The sequence below is a fragment of the Pongo abelii genome, chromosome 11 (genome assembly GCF_028885655.2).
Source record: "Pongo abelii isolate AG06213 chromosome 11, NHGRI_mPonAbe1-v2.0_pri, whole genome shotgun sequence".
Lineage (NCBI taxonomy): Eukaryota > Metazoa > Chordata > Mammalia > Primates > Hominidae > Pongo > Pongo abelii.
Window position 1 is genome coordinate 116,640,098 of NC_071996.2, and position 23,891 is coordinate 116,663,988.

The window sequence follows — 23,891 nt, forward strand, 5'->3', positions numbered from 1 at the left end:
CTTAACTCAATTAACATCAAGGAAGTAATTTAGATTCAAAGTAGCGTTTAAAGCAAGTACACATATTGAACTGAAGACGTGGCTTATCATAAAAAAAAATATATGTTGGGGGCCTGCCATGGTAGCCCACGCCTATAATCCCAGCAATTTAAGAGGGCCAAGGTGTGAGGATTACTTGAGGCCAGGAGTTCAAGACCAGCCTGGGTAATGTAGTGAATGTAGTGAGATCCTGTCTCAAAAAAAAAAAGGAAAAAAAAAGAAAAAGAAAAAGAAAAAGCTGGGCATTGTGGCATGCACCTGTAGTCTCAGCTATTCCAGCTACTCAGGAGGTTGAAGTGGGAGGCTTCCTTGGGCTGATAAATTTGAGGCTACCATGAATTATGATCATGCCACTGCATTCCATCCTGGGTGATAGAGGGAGACCCTGTCTCTAAAAAAATATATATTTTTAATTAAAATCTGACTAACCCTTATGTATTTCACATATGGGTCTTAGCTTTCATTACTCTCATGTTTTCTGAATCTCTGATTTGTGTGGTTCTGTGCACAAGAATCTGTCTCAACAGTCCCAGGATCTGACTAGCCTGGATACAATGTACTAACTGGCCTATTCACTACCAAACTTGCTTTCCTACCTCCAGGAAGGAAATGGAGCTAAAATGAGTTATCTTTTATAAAGGGAACAATTCAAACTCTGCTTCCCATTATCCACAAAGAATTGAGCATTACATTATGTGCTTAGAAAAAATTTTTTCTTCTCCTTCTTTATTTCCTTCCTTTCTCCTTCTTTCTCTCTCTCTCTTTCTTCTTTCAGGTAATATGCATAATTGTAGACATGCTAAGACATGTTAAAGTCAATCAGGGATTACACAATACTTTAGATAAATCTACTCTGTTTCAGGTATAGGATGTGACAATTGCAATGGCTGGAAGAAGGCTCTCTCCAGCAAGACTGTCTTGGAAATTGCTGTATACCCCACTGCATATCGAACAGTGGAATTTTCTTAAGCAAGTCTCCACTGCTCAAAGTGGGCATTAGATGTGTGTTAAATGTTCACTGCTGGAATTGTCGTAATGCTTTCCCAAGTCAGACTTCCATTTCTTCTTTAAATACTTTTAAAACTTTTTATTTTGATAGAATTTTAGATTTACAGAAGAGTTACAAAGATAGTATAGCTTAACTCAGCTTTTCCTTTTTCATTTTTTATTTTTAACTTTTAAGTTAAGTTCAGGGATGCTGTGGTACATATACACCATGGAATACTTTACACCCATTAAAAAGAATGAGATCACATTCTTTGCAGGGACATGGATAGAGCTGGAGGACATTATCATTACCAAACTAACACAGGAACGGAAAACCAAATGTGGCATGTTCTCACGTATGAGTTGGAGCAAAATGATGAAAACACATAGACACATAGAGGGGAACAACAGACTTCCATTTCTATCTACCTCTTTCTCTGCACAATTCTTCTATCTTTCCAGTCATTGTCTTTGTTGCTTTCTTTACCACTCTTTTAAAGTCCTTCTCTTCTCAGTCCGTAGATAGTGCCTGATGAGGAAGTGAACAAGATAGAGGAGGGTGCCCTGGACTTCAAAGGTAGCCCATTTAGTTTTCTCCTATGTATGAAAACAAAACCATAGTTTTTCATCTGTGTTGTGAGAATAGCACTTTCAGGTCTAAATTCACAAAGGCACATCATATTAGCCCTTTTGTATGTGGTAAGAACACTGAATATGAGGTCTACCCTCTCAACACATTTTAAAGTACACAATACAATGTTATTGTATGTCAGATAGTTTTAGGAAAAAACCCTTAGCAGCAAAATAAATCTTGAAATAGTATGGAAGTCATGGTGATTCCATACAGAGTCAATTTATCAGGAGGTCTTGTTGAATTGCCAGTGACAGAAAGCCCAACAGAAACTGACTTAAGCAAAAGGAATTTATTGTTTTAAAAGAAAGGTCAATGGTGAGGCTTGTTTAAGGAAACGCTAGAATAAAGGTTCAAGCAACTCTTTAAAAATTAATTTTTTATTTCAGAATAGTTTTAGATGTACCAAGAAGTTGCAAAGATAAAGAAAGTTCCCATATACTCATATTCAGTTTTCCCTACTTTGAACATCTTACATCAATATGGTGCATTTGTTACATCTAATGAACCATTATTGACACATCATTATTAACTAAATAAAGTCCATACTTTATTCAGATATCCTTAGTTTTTACATAATATTCTTTTTGCCCTAGGATCCCACATTACATTCAGCCAGCATACCTCTTTAGGGATCTCTTGGTTGTGAAAGTTTCCCACTTTTCTTGTTTGATGATTGATATGGTTTGGCTGTGTCCCCACCCAAATATCATCTTGAATTGTACCCCCATAATTCCCACATGTTGAGGAAAGAATTCTGTGGGAGAAAATTAAATCATGGGGGTGGTTTCCCCCATACTGTTCTTGTGGTAGTGAATAAGTCACACAAGATCTGATGGTTTTCAAACAGGAGTTCCCTGCACAAGCTCTCTTTGCCTGCTGACATTGATGTAAGATGTGACTTGCTCCTCCTTGCCTTCCACCATGATTCTGAGGCCTCCTCAGCCACGTGGAACTGTAAGTCCAATTAAACCTCTTTATTTTGTAAATTGCCCAGTCTCAGGTATGTTTTTATTAGCAGCATGAAAACAGACTAATACAGTAAATTGGTTCCAGGAGTGGGGTGTTGCTGAAAAGATAGCCAAAAATGTGAAAGCAACTTTGGAACTGGGTAACAGGCAGAGGTTGGAACAGTTTGGAGGGCTCAGAAGACAGGAAAATGTGGGAAAGTTTGGAACTTCCTAGAGACTTGTTGAATGGCTTTGCCCAAAATGCTGATAGCAATATGGACAATGAAATCTAGGCTGAGGTAATCTCAGATGGAGATGAGGACCTTGTTGGGAACTGGAGCAATGGTGGCTCTTGTTATGTTTTAATAAAGAGATTAGTGGCATTTTGCCCCTGCCCTAGAGATTTGTCAAACTTTGAACTTGAGAGAGATAATTTAGGGTATCTGGCAGAATAAATTTCTAAGCAGCAAAGCATTCAAGAGGTGACTTGGGTTCTGTTAAAGGCATTCAGTTTTATAAGGGAAGCAGAGCATAAATGTTCAGAAAATTTGCAGCCTGACAATGTGATAGAAAAGAAAAATCCCATTTTCTGAGGAGAAATTCAAGCTAGTTGCAGAAATTTGCATAAGTAACAAGTAACCGAATGTTAATCCCCAAGACAATAGGAAAAATGCCTCCAGGGCATGTCAGAGGTCTTCACGGCAGCCCTTCCCATCACAGGCCTGGAAGTGTAGGAGGAAAAAGTGGTTTTGAGGGCTGGTCCCAGGGTCCCCATGCTGTGTGCAGTCTAGGGACTTGGTGCCCTGTGTCCCAGCCACTCTAGCCATGGCTGAAAGGGGCCAAAGTAGAGCTTGGGCCATGGCTTCACAGGGTGCAAGCCTGAAGCCTTGGCAGCTTCTGTATGGTGTTGAGCCTGCCTGTGCACAGAAGTCAAGAACTGGGGTTCGGAAACCTCCATCTAGGTCTCAGAGGATGTATGGAAATGCCTGGATGTCCACGCAGAAGTTTGCTGCAGGGGCGGGGCTCTCATGGAGAACCTCTGCTAGGGCAGTGCAGAAGGGAAATGTGGGGTCAGGGCCCCCACACAGATTCCCTACTGGGGCACTGCCTAGTGGAGCTGTTAAGAAGAGGGCCACTGTCCATCATACCCCAGAAAGGTAGATCCACCGATAGCTTGCACTGTGCACCTGGAAAAGCTGCAGACACTCAACGCCAGCCCATGGAAGCAGGCAGGAGGGAGACTGTACCCTGCAAAGCCACAGGGGTGGAGCTGCCCAAGACCATGGGAACCCAATTCTTGCATCAGCTTCACCTGGATGTGAGACATGGAGTAAAAGGAGATCATTTTGGAGCTTTAAGATTTGACTGCCCTGCTGGAGTTTGGACTTGCATGGAGCCTGTAGCTCCTTTGTTTGGCCAAGGTCTCCCATTTGGAATGGCTGTATTTACTCAATCTCTGTAACCCCACTGTATCTAGGAATTAACTAACTTGCTTTTGATTTTACAGGATCATAGGTAGAAGGGACTTGCCTTGTGTCAGATGATACTTTGGACTGTGGACTTTTAGGTTATTGCTGAAATGAGTTAAGACTTTGGGGACTGTTGGGAAGGCATGATTGGTTTTAAAATGTGAGGACATGAGATTTGGGAAGGGCCAGGGGTGGAATGATATTGTTTGGCTGTGTCCCCACCCACATCTCATCTTGAATTATACTCCCATAATTCCCACATGTTGTGGGAGGAACCTGGTGGGAGATAATTGAATCATGGGGATGGTTTCTCCCATACTGTTCTTGTGGTAGTGAATCAGTCCCATGAGATCTGATGGTTTTAAAAATAGGAGTTCCCTGTACTAGCTCTCTTTGCTTGCCACCATCAATGTAAGAAATTACTTGCTCCTTCTTGCCTTCTGCCATGATTATGAGGCCTCCCCAGCCACATGAAACTGTGAGTCCAGTTAAACCTGTTTCTTTTGTAAATTGCTCAGTCTTGCATATGTCTTTATCAGCAGTGTGAAAATGGACTAATACAATGATGTTGATAGTTTTGAGAAGTACTGGTAAGGTATGTTGTAGAATTTCCCTCAGTTGATATTTATCTGATGTTATCTCTTGATTGATTTGTAGTTACGGGTTTTGGGGAGTAAGATCACAGAGATGAAGTGCCATTCTCATTACATCATACCAAGGGTACATATTGTCAACATGACTTATCACTGTTGAAATTAATCTTGATCACCTGGGTGAGGTGGTGTTTATCAGCTTTCTTCACTGTCAAGTTGGGATTTTACTATACAAGAAACTCACTATGTGTAGTCTATACTTAAGGAACGTGCAGCTATGCTCCATCTCCTGGAATGTAGAGTATCTACATAAATTACTTGAAATTATTCATCACAGGAGATTTGCCCATTCTTCTCCATTCATTTATTTATCATTTAATCATTTATTTGTATCAGTATGGACTCACAGATATTTATTTTATACTTTGAGTTATACTTCAGTACTACTTTATTAATTTGATTATTCAAATTGTCCTAGCTTCACCTAGGACAATTGGCTGCTGTGTCCCTTTGACCTATGTCCATCACTTTGAGATTTTTTTATTTTTTAGAGGCAGGATCTTTTTTACTTTCTGGAACTGTAAGATCCTCTAGGCTCATCTTGTTTATTCCCAGTCAAGCCCTAAAACCAGCCATCTCTCCAAGGAGCCCTCTATCCTTTTAATTAGAAAATGGTATTAAAATCTAAAATCTGAAGTGCTCATTGTAATGGGGGTGTTGTTGCTTCTAGCTTACAGAGCAAAGAAATATATGTGTGTATACTACAGGTTCAAGTCATTGCATCTGGGCTCAAGTTTTCTCTTTCTTCACTCAGGTCTTCCATGCTGACTCAATTCTTAGATAGATAATTTCTTCATACTTGCAATCATGCTAGAGCAACTCCAGAACTAAGTCCCAAGGGGCAGAGTGAGAATCTCCCAAAATTTCCAACAAATTCTTACCAAATCTAATTTGGCTCCTTTTAAGACACATACCAACTTCAGAACTGATCACAGTAGCCAAGAATAATGAGATATTCTTTTGGGTTAAACCTGGAACATATGTTCCTTGCCAGAGACAGAGGATTGATCCTGTTTGAACTACATGGGCTCAGAACACTAGAGAAATGAATTTTCAGTGGTTGTTGGTGAAAAAGTGAAATATATATGCTGTATGTTTGAAATGATAATTTTCTACCATTGTCAATTAGTACTACTTCTATGAATTCAGAAATCTAAAATTGGCTACCACTTACTGTGAAGTTTTGAAAGAAAATAAGATAGTTACTTTTATAAAGAGATGCATCAGTAAATGGCTTGGGCTCTATCTACAGCAAATGAATGCTCGTAACTTCTGAAAATTGAATAGTACTTTACTATATTATTGCATGTAATTATTTTCTGCTTTAAAACTACAAATACAAAGAGTACATCCATTGTCAGCTTCCTTTCTGGTTTTGCTTTTTAAAATAATTTCACTTTTACTTAAATGGAGCATTTAGGTTGGGAGGGGATAAAATTTGTTGTCTTTTGTGGTTGTTGCTTTATTTTTACTGTCTCCATTGGTTTTCTTTATTTACCTTTTTCAGTAACACATTCAAAGGGAAAGTAGATAGTTTGCTGTTCATTCATCAAAATATTAAGGCACTTTTTTTTTTCCACTCCAAGGAAGTTTGTGCAGTATATTAAAAAGGAAATATTATAGGATGCAAAGGCATTATAAACCAAACAATTACTGTGGTCTGAAGTTTTTGTTTTTTCTCAGTAAAGCTTTCACACTTCTTTTTAATTAAACTAGTTATTAACAGAATAATAATTCAAATGTAACACATTTATTTTCAAATTTGTTCCTTGAAAATACATACTAGTTTAAAGACATTAGCAGTCCTCCTAAAAGGTTACATAAAGTTTTTATTTGAAGGCAATTATTGGGGTTCTGTTTATATTTGTTAAAATTATTTTTTGCTTTTATTTCATTGCTTTTCAGACCATAGTAGAGACCAAAAGGTTTACAAAATAAAATGTTAACGTAGCTTTAATTGGAATTTTTAAAACCACTTCTGCTTAGGTCCCTGTGAAATGTGTTTCAAATTGTAGTTGAACCACACATATCTTGGGTGACTTCCAATTTTGAAATCCATGAAATGGATATAATCAAATTAGTAACTCTGAATTAAAACTTTGGCTACTTGAAAACTTCACAGAATTAGAGTTACAGGTTTTTATTTTTTTGAGGAGTGTAGTTAATTATACTTATTTCAGTCATAAGTCTTCTGTTTTTGAACTCTTTGGAGAAGAATTTTTTCCCATTTCTCCTCTACATTAAGCAGTGGATATTGGTCATAATTTATTCATTTTATATGACTCTATTAAACTCTTTCCCTTTTTGGAGTGCTGCATATTTCTTTCTTTTTCTTTCTTTCTTTTTTTTTTTTTTGAGATGGAGTCTTGCTCTGTTGCCCAGGCTGGAGTGCAGTGGTGTGATCTCAGCTCACTGCAACCTCTGCCTCTCGGGTTCAAGTGATTCTCCTGCCTCAGCCTCCTGAGTAGCTGGGACTACAGGCGTGTGCCACCACACCCGGCTAATTTTTTGTATTTTTAGTAGAGATGGGGTTTCACCATGTTAGCCAGGATGGTCTCGATCTCCTGACCTTGTGATCCGTTTCCCTTAGCCTCCCAAAGTGCTGGGATTACAGGCATGAGCCACCGTGCCTGGCTGAGTGCTACATATTTCTAAAAATATTTAAGTTTTATCTTAAATTGTTTCTATATGTTTAAGTTTCTTCCAAATATAATATCCAATTTAAGCTTGCATATTCATTCAATATTTTAAGCACATTTTATTAACGATTATTTACTGAAAACATTTGATATACCAGACATGGTTATAACTGCTTTTTACATATTTCGTTTAGTCTTCATATTTTAGTAAGGTAGGTATTAAAATCTCTGGTTTACAGAACAGGAAACTAAGGCTCAGAGAACTCAATTAAGGTCATACAGAAGAGGCAGGAGACAAACATCTATAGAAGATGACACAGTACATCTAAAAAGTCAGAAATAGATGAGCCATTGTAACAAACAAAAACAAATCAAAGTAAACAGTAATCGTTCTGAGAGACCATCCTTCATGTCTTTTATGTTCCTCCATGTCTTGCTGGATATGCCAAAAATGTAAGGCCCTGACCACTCCTTACCCAGGTCATTTGTTAAGGCTGGATTTACAGGAAACAACCTTAAGAGAAGGTAATGGCTTCTTCTGAAACAAAGAGCAAGTTTTCTATAAAAGCAGTGGATTCTCCAATGTCAGAATTCTTCTGTATTTTCAGGCTCCTGTAATTGTTCCTTGCATTTAATGAGTACTCAGGAAATGTCTGATGTGAGAAGTCAAGGACAAAGAGTAGGGTAGTAAAAGAATAGGTACCAGGAATGAATTATCCGACTATTATATCTAACTGTGACCCTTGATTATTCTAAAAAATAAAACAATATCAAACACATTTAATAGAAATAACAGCTAACATATCTTAGTGTCTTCTATGTTCCTGGTAAGTTCTTAATGCTTTTTGTTGCTTTACCCCTTGCAACAGCACTTTGAGGTAGGTAATATTGTTGTCTTTGTTCTACAAATGATGAAACTAGGGCCTAGAGGCATTAAGTAGTAGTTTGCCCAATGTGTCATAGCTAGTAAGTGATGGAAGCAGGCTCTGAAAGCTCTCTGGCTCTGACACACGTACTCTCAAACACCTCCTTAGGAAGTTACTGCTATCTTTTGGCAATAAATGGGAGCTTTTATAGGATCACTGGCTTCCAGTTTTCATCAAGAAATGTAGAATGAAAAATAATACCATTTGCCCTAGCAATCCCATTTCTGGGTATATACCCAAAGAAATAGAAATTGTTCTACCATAAAAACACATGTACATGCGTGTTCATTGATATTCATGATAACAAAGACATGGATTCAACCTAAATGCCCAACAACGGACTGGATAAAGAAAATGTGGTACACATATACCATGGAATACTATGCAGCCATGAAAGAATGAGATCATGTCCTCTCAGGGACATGAATGCAGCTGGAGGCCATTATCCTTAGCAAACTAATGCAGGAACAGAAAACCAAATACTGCATGTTCTTAGTCATAACTGGGAGCTAAATAATGAGAACAAATGGACACAAAGAGGGAACAACAGACACTGGGGCCTACTTGAGGAGGAGAGTGGGAGGAGGGAGAAGATCAGAAAAAATAACTATTGGGTACTACACTTAGTACCTGGGTGACGAAATAAGTTATACACCAAACCCCTGCGACATGAGCTTACCTGCACATGTACCCCTGAACCTAAAATAAACGTTAAGGAAAAAAAAATTTGCAAGGAAAAGGGCCTTAAATTTGCTTCTGATACATATGCGATAACCTGAGGAAGATCCTCTCAGCAATAAGACTATACATGATGGGGCAAGTGTCAACTATATACATTTGTCAGGCCCAAATTTGTAGCTCATAATTTTTATGCAACTGTTTTTACCTTGGCGAGAATCAACGCTACAAATACTATTCCAAGTCTTAGTATATGGAACCAAACTCAAAACAGATGTCCAGCTAAATGCATTAAAGGTCACAAGAAAGGAACTGACAAAGCTGAACACCATAGTTCTTTATGGCTAAGCATCTGAGGAGCGTCTGATAGCTCCCCTGGGTCAGTCTTTCCATTTTGATTTTTAGAACTTTATTTTTTCATTTTTTAAAAAATTCCAGGTGTTGAGAACTCACCTTTTCTAGTAATTTTCCCTGGGAACACTTAGGGATCTACAAACATCTGAAATTAGAGGATGCTAATGGGCAAGAATCAAGAGAAAGGTAATTCAGAGACGACAACGAAGTGGGAAAGAAACTATAGCGTCAAAGCGAAAGAAAACCAAGCTGCTTGGGTAGGAAGGTGCAATGCAAGCCAATTGTTTACTGTATCTTGTCCGCTCCCAGAGCTGCGCCTGAGCTCTCGCGTTAACTAGGCAACAACGTTGCCACGGTAACTGGGAGGCGCGGGAGGGCGACAGCTCCCTGGACTCCCGGCAACCCTTAAGTGCCCGGGGCTGGTCCGTGGGGCGGGGTGAGAGATGCCGGGATCTCGCGAGAGCTCCCGGGGACAGTTGGGTAGCGTCTTCGCTGTTGCCCTTAGGGACGGCTGTGGGCCTGCTGGGGGTGGGGGCCCGAAGCGCCAGAGATGGCTGCTCAGCGAGGGATGCGCAGCTCCGCCGTGAGGGTCCTGGAAGAGGCGTTGGGCATGGGTTTGACGGCAGCCGAGGACGCGAGGGACACGGCGGACGCGGTGGCGGCTGAGGGCGCCTACTACCTGGAGCGTATCCTTCCCGTGGAGGCTCGGCCCGCTGCGCTGGCGGGTAATGGGTGTTGGGACGAAGGCGAGGGTCTCCCACTGGGGGCGCCTTTTGAACCTTGGGGCCACTCCAGAGGAGCCTCTGTTGGACTTCAAGGCGCTGTTTTTGCCACCACAGTCTTCCTGAGAGCCACTCACTGAATTTCTCGCCCTTAGTAGCCCAGGGTGTCCTGTACCTGTTAGAAGAGTTGGGAGACCTTCCAAGGCCTCATACTTAGTAACCATTCAGTACATTTTGGATGGAGGGTTGCTTTTTATGTTAAGACAGCACAACAAATTGCTTCAACCCTCCTTTCAAATAATGGGTTTCCCAAGTAAGTCCTCAATCTTTCAGAAAGCCGTCCCAATAAATTCAACGGAGGAACGTTAGGAGACTAGGGAAAGACCTCTGCCATTGGACTTTAAGGAGCTGAAGCTCGGAATATCCAACCCACGATCCTGTTCGATGGTCCAGTTAATGCTTAAATGCTTAATTTTGATAGCATTATCTTCCTGGGTAGTTCCAAGTTTGACTACTTAATAATAAATACTAATAGTATAGTTGCTTTGTTTTTTTCTTGAGCAAATAAATAATGATCTGGTGAGCTACACAGCTCAGAGATATTAGGAATAAAGCAGATGGTGATTAGCGATCGGAAGTACCAGAAAAATTGAATAACAATGTGTGGATAATTAGGTCCGCTATTTCATGTGTAGGGCTTTAGAACTCCCTTCCTCTAGTTTTATAGATTAATTCCTACTAGGGATACGGGGAGGGTTCATGAGAAAAAGACATCTAACTCCTTTATTCATGGAGGTAAGAAAGAGATGATTATCTGTTCAGTTCTTAAAGATACCAAGGAAACTCCAAAATCTGCCAAATCTTATTTGTTTGTCCAACTGTAATCCTCCCCAGGTTTAATTCAAGATTTCAGAAGTCCAGCAATGATTCATTTTGTGAGCTTTGACAAGCCGATTAACCTGTCTTGACTCAGGCTCAGTACACATCCACACTACAGAGAGCTTTGAAGAATTTAGCTGAAAGATTAAAGAAAATATGTAGTATTTTATTGGGTGCAAAAACGACTTTTACAGGAATAGAAATTCGAATCGCTTGAAATGAATTTGAAAGAAATATATGGGTGCTTTAGTGTCATAAATGAGGTTTTATACTGTTTTCATAGATGTAACAGTCAGTCTTTTCCAGTAATATTCCTCTTTAACAACGATTTTCATAATTCTTCCTAAGCTTATCTATATCCATTGCTCTTGCTACTGAATGGTAACCAGGCATCTTGTAATTTTGTTTGCATTAAAATTATTTCCGTGAACACATAGTTTAATTGTTAACATGAGATTGACACAATGAGGTAACTTTTTGCAAACATCTTTGTGAAATAAGTGGTAGGAGTCTAACATAACACAACATTTCAGCAGTAAAAATCAGGTTTACTTAATTTGCAGGGAGATCACTGAGTCACACCTGCCAAGATGTAGCAGTTTGCAAACCTGTCTTACAAAGACTTTTTCAAATAATCACACTTATTTGAACTTTAACACATATAAGCAACTGTAACTTTTTAGGATTTTACTAACCATTGTGTGAATTATCCAACCCATTTGCTTTTCTTCTTTCTTTGGTTGACTGACTGCTATTTTGTATTTTAACCAAAGGGTAGTCAGGGGATACACAGTTAAACATTTAACCAGTTAATTTTGCTATATTCCATGCTGAGGGAAGAGGTTTAGTCATTTCAACTCTCAGTTGAAATGAAGTTTGAGGATTACTTGTGAATACCAATTATTCCTGTATCCCTGGGCACTCTTCACATGGTTAATTAAGAGTTGCCTGTGTAATGTTGTTTGACATTGTTTCTTAAGGCAATTATGATAGTTGCCAAAGTGAGACTTCCTTTGGTTTAAAGTCTTTGCTTTCAGGTAATTTAATTGAGCTATCGTGGTGGGTAAATAAAAGTTATAATATGCACAGATGAATCAGAAATCTGATGTCCTCTGCTTCGCACATATACTCAATCACTTCTAATCTACTGCATTTGGCCTGGATTTCCCTTATTTATCACTGAACAGATGCTCCTAGTCCGTTAGACAATGAGCTATCAATATCGAGCAAGACTTTGAAAGAAGTTGACTTGAATTCTTTAGAAAATCTCTCACTTTTCTGCTTTTAAATACTCAATTATGAAGAATATGAATAGACTAATGTCCAAACCAGAAACATAGCCAGGATCCACCTTGGGGGGGACATTAATGAAGGTCCCATGTCCTTTATAATGGTTTAACACTGGGTGCAGGAAAAAGAGTTCTTACCTCTGCAACACCCCTTCCCTGTAATCTCCTAGCTATAGCAGTGCCACCTGTTTCTCTTCTAAGGAACCTCAGAATATTGCTTTTATGTTTTAGACTTCAACAAAGTGAGATACAAACATACATTGTTCTTAGCTATTGTCAGAACACTAAGAAATTGAGTTATGGAGTATATGAATCCTCTCTAGAACCCATCATTAGAAAAATACTTGCAGCATTATAAAATATAAGGTGAGATTTTAGCTATGTGATAGATATATAAAGGGTCAAGTAGGTATCCCCAGAACCTAGAAAGAAGGTTGATTGTCTTTTGTGAACGAATGAATCCCTTATTAGAAATCAACACAACTTGGGTGAGGTTTTCAATTGTAGTAGTGAGGAAGGGCTGCCTATTAATGTATGGCTGCAGACATTTGGGACTGCCTAGTTCCAATTGGAAGGCCAGAATGAATTTGTACTAAGAAAGCTAAGGGTTAATTGATTTTGTTGTTCCTTGTCTAAAGAGACTTTGTTCAAGGAATAGTAAATGAATACATGGACCCTAGGAAAGTGGAGCTTCAAGGTATTGTTTTTGTTACATACCTCCCTCTATATAGACATCTGGCTCCTCTAGCTTTTGATTATTTCCTCTCTCTGGGCATTCTAATACTAAGGATTTGGCTTTTTAGATGGTAGGTGTAAGTTTACTGGCCAATGAAAAGGGCTCCCCAACCCCCAGCAGCAATTTCTGCGAGTTCAGTAAGTTTAAGCCAGTTCTGTGAAGCTAATCAGCTCTGAATGGAGTCCCAAAGTCAACTCTTTCTGAAACGCCAAAATTAAGGACTCTAGACCCTGAAATATGAGGATTACACTAGACTGATGCCCTTATCTGAGATACTGAGGACTGTAATTGAAGTAGCAAGCCTGTAGATAAATATCTTAACCTCTACCTTGCTACCTTTAAAAAAAATTATTATTTTTTTAGAGATGAGGTATTGCTCTGCTACCCAGGCTTGAGTGCAGTGGCATGATCGTAGCTCACTGCAGCTTCAAACTCCTGGGTTTGAGCAATCTTCCCACCTCAGCTTCCTGAGTAGTGGGGACTGCAGATGTGCAGCACCATACCCAGCTAATTTTGTTTGTTAGTTTGTTTTTGTTTTTGGTAGAGACGGGGGTCTCACTCTGCTATTCAGATTGGTCTCGAACTCCTGTGCTCAAGGTATCCTACTGCCTTGGCCTCCCAAAGTTCTGGGATTACAGACATGAGCCACTGTACCAGGCTGCTGTCTTCTTAAGTAACAGTTCTATCTAGTCTTTCACTGCCATAGTAATGTTCACTGATAACTTTAATTAAAATTGAAGTTTTCCTTATTTTATTTTATTTTATTTTTTGAGACGGAGTCTCGCTCTGTCTCCCAGGCTGGAGTGCAGTGGCACGATCTCGGCTCACTGCAAGCTCCGCCTCCCGGGTTCATGCCATTCTGCTGCCCCAGCCTCCCGAGTAGCTGGGACTACAGGTGCTTGCCACCACACCTGGCTAATTTTTTTTTTTTTTTTTTTTTTTTGTATTTTCAATAGAGACGGGGTTTCACTGCGTTAGCCAGGATGGTCTCGATCTCCTGACTTCGTGATCCATCCGCCTCAGCCTCCCAGAGTGCTGGGATTACAGGCGTGAGCCACTGCACCTGGCCTTTCCTTTTTTAAAATTTACTGTATGGTTTTTAACTTTTTTTTTTTTTAAAGCTAAACATTGTAGTTGAGTAAGTAAAACATTTAGAAAGGTGGATGCGTAGATTTCTTTTTGTTTTTTAAAACTAACATTCTCTTAGATACATGTGTTAACCACTTTTTCTTCTGTTATAAAATGGTACTTCTCTGAAATGTTTGTAGTATTATAATTGTTATGAACCCTAACATTGTATTTCTTATCACTGGAACTTAATTTGTGCATGGGTTCTTAGATATTAGAACATACATACCCCATGTATATTCAAATGAAAAGGATACACAACCTGCGTATAGACAGACTAAGAACTATGTTACTAAATCCAGAGTGTTGATATTTACCTGTGTGAAAGTCATAGGCTATTTGGAGAGAAAAAATGTGTTTTGCTCTGTGTCCTTTAGTCAAGTGTTAATGTGCATATGACTCACCTGTGGATCTTTAAATAAATACTCTAATTCAATAAGTCTGGCAAGGGGGCTGAGATTCTGCATTGCTAAGAAGCTTCCTGATGCTGCGGTTGCTGCTGGTCTAAGGACTGTAATTGAAGTAGCAAGCCTGTAGATAAATATCTTAATCTCTAGCCTTTATATTTTCAGGTAGAAATATCACATGTAGAGTCCATATCTTTGGATCTCGTGGCTTAGAAGTTGGAAAGACTTACACCACCAGCTGCCATGAGCACTATGAGTCTTATATGCTGAACAAAAGTTATTTTCCAGTTAGGAAGGTAGAAGATACGCAATAGCTATGTAGGATGGGGGTGGCCAGTACATTTCCACTCTTCCCAATTCTGTTGAATTGGTAGTGGCTCCCTGGTATAGGATATTAATAAGAATTCTGAGTCCTCATGAAGACTGTGTGGTAAAAACTACAGGGAGCAATTGGCAAAAGGGAATGTGACCACAAGCATGCCAGTTACCTTCCATTTTTGTCTGTATTATTCAGTTAACTTATTTAAACTGGCCTTCCTAAGAAAGGGACCAAGACTATGATATTTGCTATTTACAGTATTTTTATTTCAGCTTATTAAGTAAAATGTTGATCATGGAAGATCCAGGCTAGATTTTAGATTGCATCTGTGTACGTTGGCTTTGCAGTGATGGCAAAGATTACAAAATGATTTCTGTCTATAGTAACTTTGGGAAATCATGTAAAATATAATTAGCTATATGTTTCACTCCAGTTCTTTATAAAGATGCTGCTACTGCTGGCAGTAAACACTACCTACAAATGCAGCAGTGGAAGAGACCAGTGTGTAAGGTACTTTGCTGCTCACATCTGAAAATTATTCATTGGTTTCTGGCTCTGGTCCATTTGGAGAATGTTATTTGTCTCCCCCTCATACCAATTGGCACCTCAAGCTCTGCGCCATTAGGCCAACCAAAATGTCTCACCGAGGTTTCTGGCTGTTGTGTTCTCTGTAGTACTGTGATGGGCTTAGGGCTCCCTGGCAGTTTCAGTGTGGGTGTTACATTTTCCCATTTTCTGAAAAGATCGAGAATATCAGGATCTGGTGCGGGCTCTGCTAGTGCAGAAACTGTGAGGTAGTTCACCCATGGTGACCAAATACCAGGAAACTAATTCATGCTATGAAACTCACAAGTGCTGCTAAATTCCTTCCAGAACAAATGCAGATTTGGGAGGAATGGGAGCCTCAGTCTGTGTCTAGGTTATGACTAGGAATACGGAACCTGGCTTGGACTTGGATGGTACTGTGGGCTGTGGCTTCAGGGCAGGGAGAAAACGGGAGCCATGGACATTACCCTAGGCAAGAACAATCTGGAAAACAAGGCACAGTATTAAGTGTCAAGTCAAGGCCAAGTGTGCAGATAGGTAAGAACCAGATATGAGGGGAACAGACAGGGCAGAAAAAAATTTTGGAACTGAAATTCACCAGTGTTCTTCGAAGGCATACTAGGCAGTTAGAGGGAAGGGAGTTTTGTAAGGGCTCAAAGGCAGCTTGACATTAAGAAACTGGTTTTAGGCCAGAATGCTAGTTTATTATTTCAGTGAAAAAATATCTTTGCATGAGAACCGTGATTAGCTTAATTGTATGGATGTTTCCTGGAGAGTAGGACCACCTAAGAGATTAAATTACAGATGAGAAAGTTGCTCCGTGAAAGTAGAACCAGAGTGTACAGAGTTTTATCATTCTTGACGAATTAACCTTTTCTACTCTGGCAAGATTGTTATCCAAAACAATGCTTTCCAAAGTTTTTCACATACAGTACTCCATCACATCCTACTTCACTCTGCCTTTTTTGCCGTCCCAAGGGCCAAGGGGATTGATATCTCTACAAGGCACTATTCTTTTTATGAGAACCCAAGAATGTCATTTCTCTCAGGCTTTGGAACCAGATATTGCTGGATATCTGTTGAGAAACTCATCTGTTTTCATTGAGTTAATACAGAGATAGTATCTGATTCCATGTCCCTTTTTACCCTGGTTACTGGGAAGCTTAGAGTCGAATCTGGGGGTTATTTTTAACCAATCTTATGAGACCTATCTTAACCTTATTTCTATAATACTATTTCCTTTTCTCCTCCAATTTCCACATTCACTAATTGTTACATTTTGTATAGTGTGTGTATTTGCAAACTGTAGCAGAATCACTTTAGGATCAGTTTGTGCACCTGTCCCTACTGCCAGCTAGCTACCCAGGTAAACAGATGCGTACAAACATAAGTGTCAAAGTACATTTATGTCTTTAATAACGTTGTGACATTTAAACTGAGTTGCCTTTGGGAAATTTTAAATATAAATTATATTGTGGATACATAAAAATCAATCAAAGTATGTATCTTCCTAGTTTGATTGTTTTGTCCACTACCTGACATATTGTCCCATCAATCTCTTGCCCTTGGTTAGATTTCATTTTGAGTCTGTAGCCTGTAGCTCTTTTCTACTTCTCTTTCCTCTGGGGGTCTTCAAATTGAGCTATTTATGTGATTTGATTTACCTGTTATTAATATAACACTTGAGAGTTTTTGGAAAAAAATAGGTGAGTTCACTCCCTAGGATATTGGTTAAAAAATTGTGTATTCCTATTGTGTCACTGTAGAAACAGTACTATGTAGCAGCAAATTTATGGCATTTGTATCTCAGGAATTTATCTTTGTCATTCACAGCTATGTGATCTTGGGCAAATCTTTTAATCTCTGATTCAGTTTCTTCATTTTTAATTTAGAGATGACTATATCTGTGCTGTTTGACCTCATTGGGTTGTGTGAGAATAAATATAGTTTGGTCCATGTGAAAATACTTTTAAGCTTTATAAAATGTAGTTATGTATTCTCTTAACCTTTTTTGATTGTGGGAAAGTAATACATTTAGGTGATAAAAAGTCATTGTCTAGAATATTTGCTGGGTAGGAGTATGTAAGTGTTGATTGATATTTTCTATGCTTTGAGGACAAATCACTTTTTTTCTACTCTGTATTGCCATGTGACATCTTCCTCATATAATCTTATCAGCGGTTGGCTTATTTACAAATTTAAAGTCTATCCAGAAGCTTTTACAGTATTTACTTCTTTTTGAAATTATTATGATGTGAACATGGTGAAGGATGGCATTGCTTTTCAGGAGACATACAAATGACCGCTTACAAAATTACTTTCTAAGAGCTGTCTCTCAGAAGGGGTCATGCTTTTTCATAGAAAAGAGGCTGACTTCCTTTAGCTGAACCTTCGGAAATTTTATCTCAGTATATAAAACTATCAGAAAGATATAAATCTATAACTGGAGGGAAATTTAAAATGTCTTTTATTTATTCATTTTAACATATGTGGGAACAGAGGCATGAGAAATTTAAGAGATTTTTTTTTTCTATAGATACTCATCTCTTTCCAGAGTGAGAAAAGAAATGACAACAAACACTTGTATATCATTTACTATAAGCCAGGCACTGATCTAAATGCTTTACATATATTGACTGTTAACACTCTCATAGTATGGAAGGAAGCCAGTCTCTAAAATAAAATGACACCCTGATATGGTTTGGCTGTGTGTCCCCACCCTAATCTCACCTTGAGTTGTAATAATCCCTATGTGTCAAGGGCAGGACCTTGTAGAGGTAATTGGATCATAGGGCCAGTTCCCCCATGCTGCTCTTGTGATAATGAGTGAGTCTCACAAGATCTTATGGTTTAATAAGTGTCTGGCATTTCCCCTGCTTGCACCCATTCTCTCTCATGCTGCCCTGTGAAGAAATGCCTTCCGCCATGATTGTAAGTTTCCTGAGGTATCCCCAGCCATGCAGAACTATGAGTCAATTAAACCTCTTTTCCTTATAAATTACCCAGTCTTGGGTATTTCTTCATAGCAGCATGAGAATGAACTAATTCGCATCCAATGAGCCCCACCTCCTAATATTCATGCTCTTGTGTAATCCTCACACATTGAATAGGCGTGACCCACGTAACCAGTAGGATATTGAAGAAATGATGTGTGACTTCTGATGTTTGGTCAGAAAAGGTATTGTGGCATCCACATTGTTTTCTTGGACTGCTTGTTCTGGGGGTAGTTAGCCCACCATATCCTGAGGATGCTCAAGCAGCCTGTGGAGAGACCCACATGGGGAGGAACTGAGGTCTTTTGGGAAACTAGTACAATGTCAGTGAGCTGCCATGGAAATGGATCCTGCTGCCTCATCTCAGCCTTCAGATGACCCTAGTTCTGCTGTCATTTTGACTATGACATGAGAGACCCCCAAGTCAGATTCCACCAGATAAACCATTACTGAGCCGTTGACCCAGAGAAACTACAATATAATAAATGCTTATTGTTCCTTTTTCAGCGTTATTGAGTTGTAATTGACAAAATTACGTATATTCAAGATATACAACATATTTTGATTTACATATACATTGTGAAATAATTACCACACCCAAGCTAATTAACCTATTTACCTCATATAGTTACCTTTTCATTTTTATATTACTTGTAGTGAGAATATTTAAGATCTACTCTCTTTACAAATTTCAAGTGCACACTCCATTATTATTAGCCATAGTTACTGTGCTGTACATTAGGTCTCCATAAATTCTTCATCGTATAACTGAATGTTTGTGCAATGTTGATGAACATCCCCCTATTTTCCCTACACTCTATTCATTGGTAACTCCCCTTCTAATGTCTATTTCTGTAGAGTTGGAATTTTTTTTTAGATTCCACATATAAGTGAGATTATGCAGTATTTGTCTTTCTGTATCTAACATTTCACTTAGCATGACCTTCAGGTTCAGTATCTGGAGTAGGGTGTTAAATAAGAAGTAACAGAGTAGCTTTGAAACTGGGGATTAGGGAGATGTTGGAAATACTTTGTTAGTGAAAGATAAAATACCTCCAACAGATTGCTAGTAGAAGCCTTATGGTCTTTAAAGAGGCTGATGGCAAGGAATTAGAGAGTGAGGCAAATACTATTAGAAGCTGTTCTACAGTAATAGACAATTAATAAAGGAAGTATTTTACTCCTTGTAGTATTTAATATGGATGAATTAAGGTTGTGGAATAGACTGCAAGTATGCAACTATTTTTTTGTTTAATCATTTAACTAGCTATTTTTGAGCCTAATTACTTTTCACTATGTTATTAGGAGAGGCACTTATTCATGTTTTACAATAAAATACTGACCTTTTGACAGATACCTGGTATCTGAGGATTGGTCATAATGGAATGGGGCTTAAGTGTCCCTGCAAGGGATAGGGATAAGAAATACAGGATGATTACTTGTGATGGAGCTTAGTAGCAATAATACAGTTATAGGTTTAGATCTCTGTGGAAAATAATTGGCAAACACTTTATGTATTTATGTAGCACAGAAAACCCACACAGAACATGGAGAGGCAATATAATATGGTGAAACCTAAACATCTGGGCTCTTTTAGGTCCTAGCTGTGAAACCTTATGCTCTGATTCTTGATTGTAAAATAGAGTTATAGTTCCAGCCTCATAGGCAGGATGAGGATGAAATTAGTTAATACATGGAAAACCCTTAGAACAGTTCCTGTCTCCTATTAAATACTGTGTAAGTGTTATATATTCTTGTTACACACAACAGAAGTTGTTATATACCCTTTCAGCTAATGCTTGGTAAACAATACCAGAGACATTTTATAATAGGCAGCAAAATGAAAACTAGGCTAATCTTTGATTTTCATAACCATTACCATGCATTAAAGTGTTTAATTCACACATTTTAAACTTGGCATAACCAAGTCAGTGTAATCGAAAAAAATGTAAACCTAACAACAATAACAACAACAACAAGCATTGCTGGTTTGTGCTGTGATTTAACATAAAATATTGTCTTGAAGTTTTCATATGTAATTAGAGTAACATAATTTTTGAAAGTCTTAAAGCAGTTCTCTTAGAATTATTTTATGTTAGAATCATTTCCATTGATATTTAATTTCTTCAGTATTTATGAAATTTTGAATTATGATTGCTATATACTTTATATTCACTTAAAAATTAAGTTATCTTTCCTATAAAGATAATTGAAAAATGGAGATATATGGAAAAGTAAAATTTAAATTTTATTGATAAAAGCATTGATATGTATTTTTTACTTAAATATTGGTGTGCATTTGTTTTGTTCATTCACAATACTTTGAACCAAATAAAGTCACATTTTATTCATGTACTGTGAATAGTTAACTCAGGAGCTCTGGAAAATTCATTGTGGTTTAAGATGAATTTGAAAAAGTTACTGTTTTTTCTTACCTCTTTCTAATTCACGCTACCTTATGATATTATGTATACTTTCATAAGCCTTCTTAGAATCAAGTTTGAAATCATTAGATAGATAGTAAACAGTCAAAAGACAGATAGCAATGTAGGTTTTCATGGATTTGAGTTGTGAAAAATAATGAAGTATTTTATTTTAAAATATCTAGATTTATAGGCTATATGGGGAAGACAAATATTTTAAAGATTAAATTATATATATTTACCACCTTCCTGGTAAGATAGTTGAATCCAATACCATATTTGAAGGTCAAATCAATTTTTGTGCAATAATTTTATTCTATATTTTTTGAGATTAAAACTTGACAAGATATTCAGAGGTCACCATAACTGAAGCATCTGAAGATGACTATGAATATGAAGAGGTAACGTTAATTTTAGGTGTTTATTCTGTAAATTTATTGCAGTCATTCTCATGAAATGCTCATTTTATTTTCTGAAACATGTAAGAACCATTCGTTTTTCTTAAGAGATACCAGTTTTTCAACTGAATTTAGCTAGTATCAGCTGATTAAGAATGAGATGTGAAAATTCTATTTAAACATTTAAATTGGATAATACATCTGATTCTTTTGATTTTCCTGTTAATTGTCCTTCAGGTTCAGCTCCTTATTACCTGCCTTGTAGATTCCTACCATAAACTGTTACCTCTGTTCAGGAGGCACTTCCTTCCTGTCATCCATTCTGCTCTTGTCAAGGATTCCTAGATTCCCACTGCCCAGTTGGAGTGCAGGCCTTATGCATCCTTCCAGCTTAACAGTACTGCTGTCTAATGTGGTTCCTATCTCAAAGCTTTCCTTTAATTCGTTGTTCCCGAGACCTATCATTACTTCGGACACTCGGAGGATAAAATCACTGGTAGGTGACAGAGGCTATGAATGAAACTGTGTGGAAATAAGCCTGGCGAGCCTGGGTGAGCAAGAGACAGGATGAAGATTGGAGACAGGCTTTTTATTACTGGTAAAATGGAGATTATGTGTACCACATGAAGTTCCTGAATGAGTTAATAAATGTAAAGGGCCTAAACCAGTGATCAGTACATAAGAAGCATGTGTTAAGTCTTAACTGTCATTAATCATAATTGCAATCCATCATGTCCTTTCAAGATTTTAATGCTCAGTGAGTTTTATTTTTTAATAAACCAGAGATTTTCAGTTGCTAGTAGTTATGAAAAGGTGATGGTGGAAAACACTTGAGATGGGGCAAGAATGGTGATACTTAGATAGCCTTATTATTTTTTCAGCAGAATTGTTAGATTACATTTTCTATTATAGATAAAAGCAGTTGCCCACAAACTAATCTTGAATTTATTAGAAGTGACATTTATTGACATTTTCAAGGAAATCAGAAGAAAGCAGTTATTCATTTTTCATGGGTCTTCAGAATGACATGGTATTTTACATAAAGTATTTCTTTGATCCTTTGATTTGTGAAGCAAAATTATTTCTGAAGTGAAATAAAGTATTTTATATTTCTGCTCACTCTTCCTATCCTTCTCTTTCTCTGTGATCTAGATACCAGATGACAATTTTAGCATCCCAGAAGGTGAAGAAGATCTGGCAAAAGCAATTCAGATGGCCCAAGAACAGGCTACAGATACTGAAATTTTGGTGAGAATTTGAACACTAGTGTAGTCTATAGTTTAGTGGTAGTGCTTTTTATATGAAGTTTGGAAAGTCTTTTAAATGTAAATACTAGTGTAGCTCAGTCATCTGTTATATCATTTTCATTTCTGTTTATTTGTGATCAAGCCTTCACTTTAAGGTAAGCAGTCATATTTACTCTTTTTTGGATTGCCATTCTCCACATCATGGTCACTCTTGCATGACTTTGTATCAAGTGACACCTTCTCTCCAAACTCTGATTAATCTCACTGGAGGATAAACCAATAATTTTCAACATTTATGTTTAGAATTTAGTGTCATGTACAAGTTCTACAGTCTGTTTTGTAAACATTTTGTGTTTTTTTACATGAAAGTATTAATCTTACAGGGAATGCTTAATATGACTTTCTTGTGAGGCTTATGAACTAATTATGTTAAGGAATGTGGTGGGGGATGTTTTTTGATTATAATGCAATGAACTAAAAGTGCATAAAACTGATGGCATTCCTCTAACATTGAAAACTCATTAAAATTGTGAACCATTTAATATGATGGCAAAAATATTTTTAAAAATGTTTTATTTTGTACCAACATTAAGAAGGATGCTTTCTTTCAATGTTTAACTGCTTTACTACTGAGAAATGTGAAGGAATTTGTGAAACTCCTTTTTGGTTGCAGATTTGCCTTCCTCAGTGTGGAATGGTATGTGAGACTTTACTGCATATTATACCATATCATTCTTTCCATATTCTGTAGACTTCTTCAATCTAGAAGTCCAATAACTCCTTTTCAAAATGTCTGTCCACTCAAAATTGGAATAAAAGCTCTAGAGGAAGATTTTTTCAGGCCAAAATTAATTGCATTCTGTTGTAAATGGAGGGCTGCAGCTCATAGTAAATGACATTCTCTAATGCATCCCATGGACATAGCGTCTTCTTAGTAGACACAAAGTGAAGTCTATTACATAGACTTAGTCTGTTGGATATCTCAAAGCAATAATTTGTAGGAATAGTTTTAAAATGTATGAATAGCATTTTCAGTGACATGCAACTGATATGTTTATTCACTTCTCATCATCCTCTTCCTTTATATCACTAAGGATTTTGACAAATTCTTTATGTACCGCTCATTCGTATCGGTATTTGGTAAAGTACATGTGGTTAATACAGTGCTTGGCACATAGTTGGCACTAAATAAATAGCAGTTAAATAAGAGAATGAACAAATGGATCATTGAATGAAAAAACTGAACAAAACTGTAATTGCTTCCTTCTGCTATCATGGTCGAAAGTGTTTATCATGCAAAGATAAATCAGAGGGCAGTTGAGGAAGAAATACATTGTAGTAGCTGTTGTATCTACTGAGCCAAATATCAGTAATTCTTCTTTTATCAATTTATTGGAAGCTTTTCTTTATCATAACCTTATATGAGTTTAACATTCTTGATTTCTGGCATGTCTATAGCTGATTGACTCTCATTTAGC

The 23,891-nt window shown here is 37.7% G+C and overlaps 1 protein-coding gene and 1 long non-coding RNA gene across 5 annotated transcripts in view; one reads left to right on the forward strand and one right to left on the reverse strand.

Annotated features, from left to right (window-relative positions):
- Positions 1-1,169: 1,169 nt before the first annotated feature.
- On the reverse strand, positions 1,170-9,636 carry LOC129057884 (uncharacterized). Its single transcript, XR_008522662.1, has 3 exons — positions 9,426-9,636; positions 3,756-3,919; positions 1,170-3,329 (listed from the first exon to the last, which is right to left on the reverse strand). It is a non-coding gene; the product is annotated as an uncharacterized LOC129057884 (long non-coding RNA).
- A 106-nt stretch (positions 9,637-9,742) lies between these two features.
- SPAG16 (sperm associated antigen 16) overlaps positions 9,743-23,891 on the forward strand; it is a 1,150,408-nt gene continuing 1,136,259 nt past the window's right edge. The window contains exons 1-3 of one of the 4 annotated variants that reach the window (XM_024243621.3): positions 9,743-10,012; positions 21,123-21,169; positions 22,319-22,414. In XM_024243621.3, the coding sequence (XP_024099389.1) occupies positions 9,877-10,012; positions 21,123-21,169; positions 22,319-22,414 (279 nt within the window). In that variant the 5' untranslated portion in view covers positions 9,743-9,876. The remainder of the gene's footprint in view (positions 10,013-21,122; positions 21,170-22,318; positions 22,415-23,891) is intronic. The other 3 variants (XM_054549801.1, XM_054549802.1, XM_024243623.3) reach the window with 3 other exon arrangements.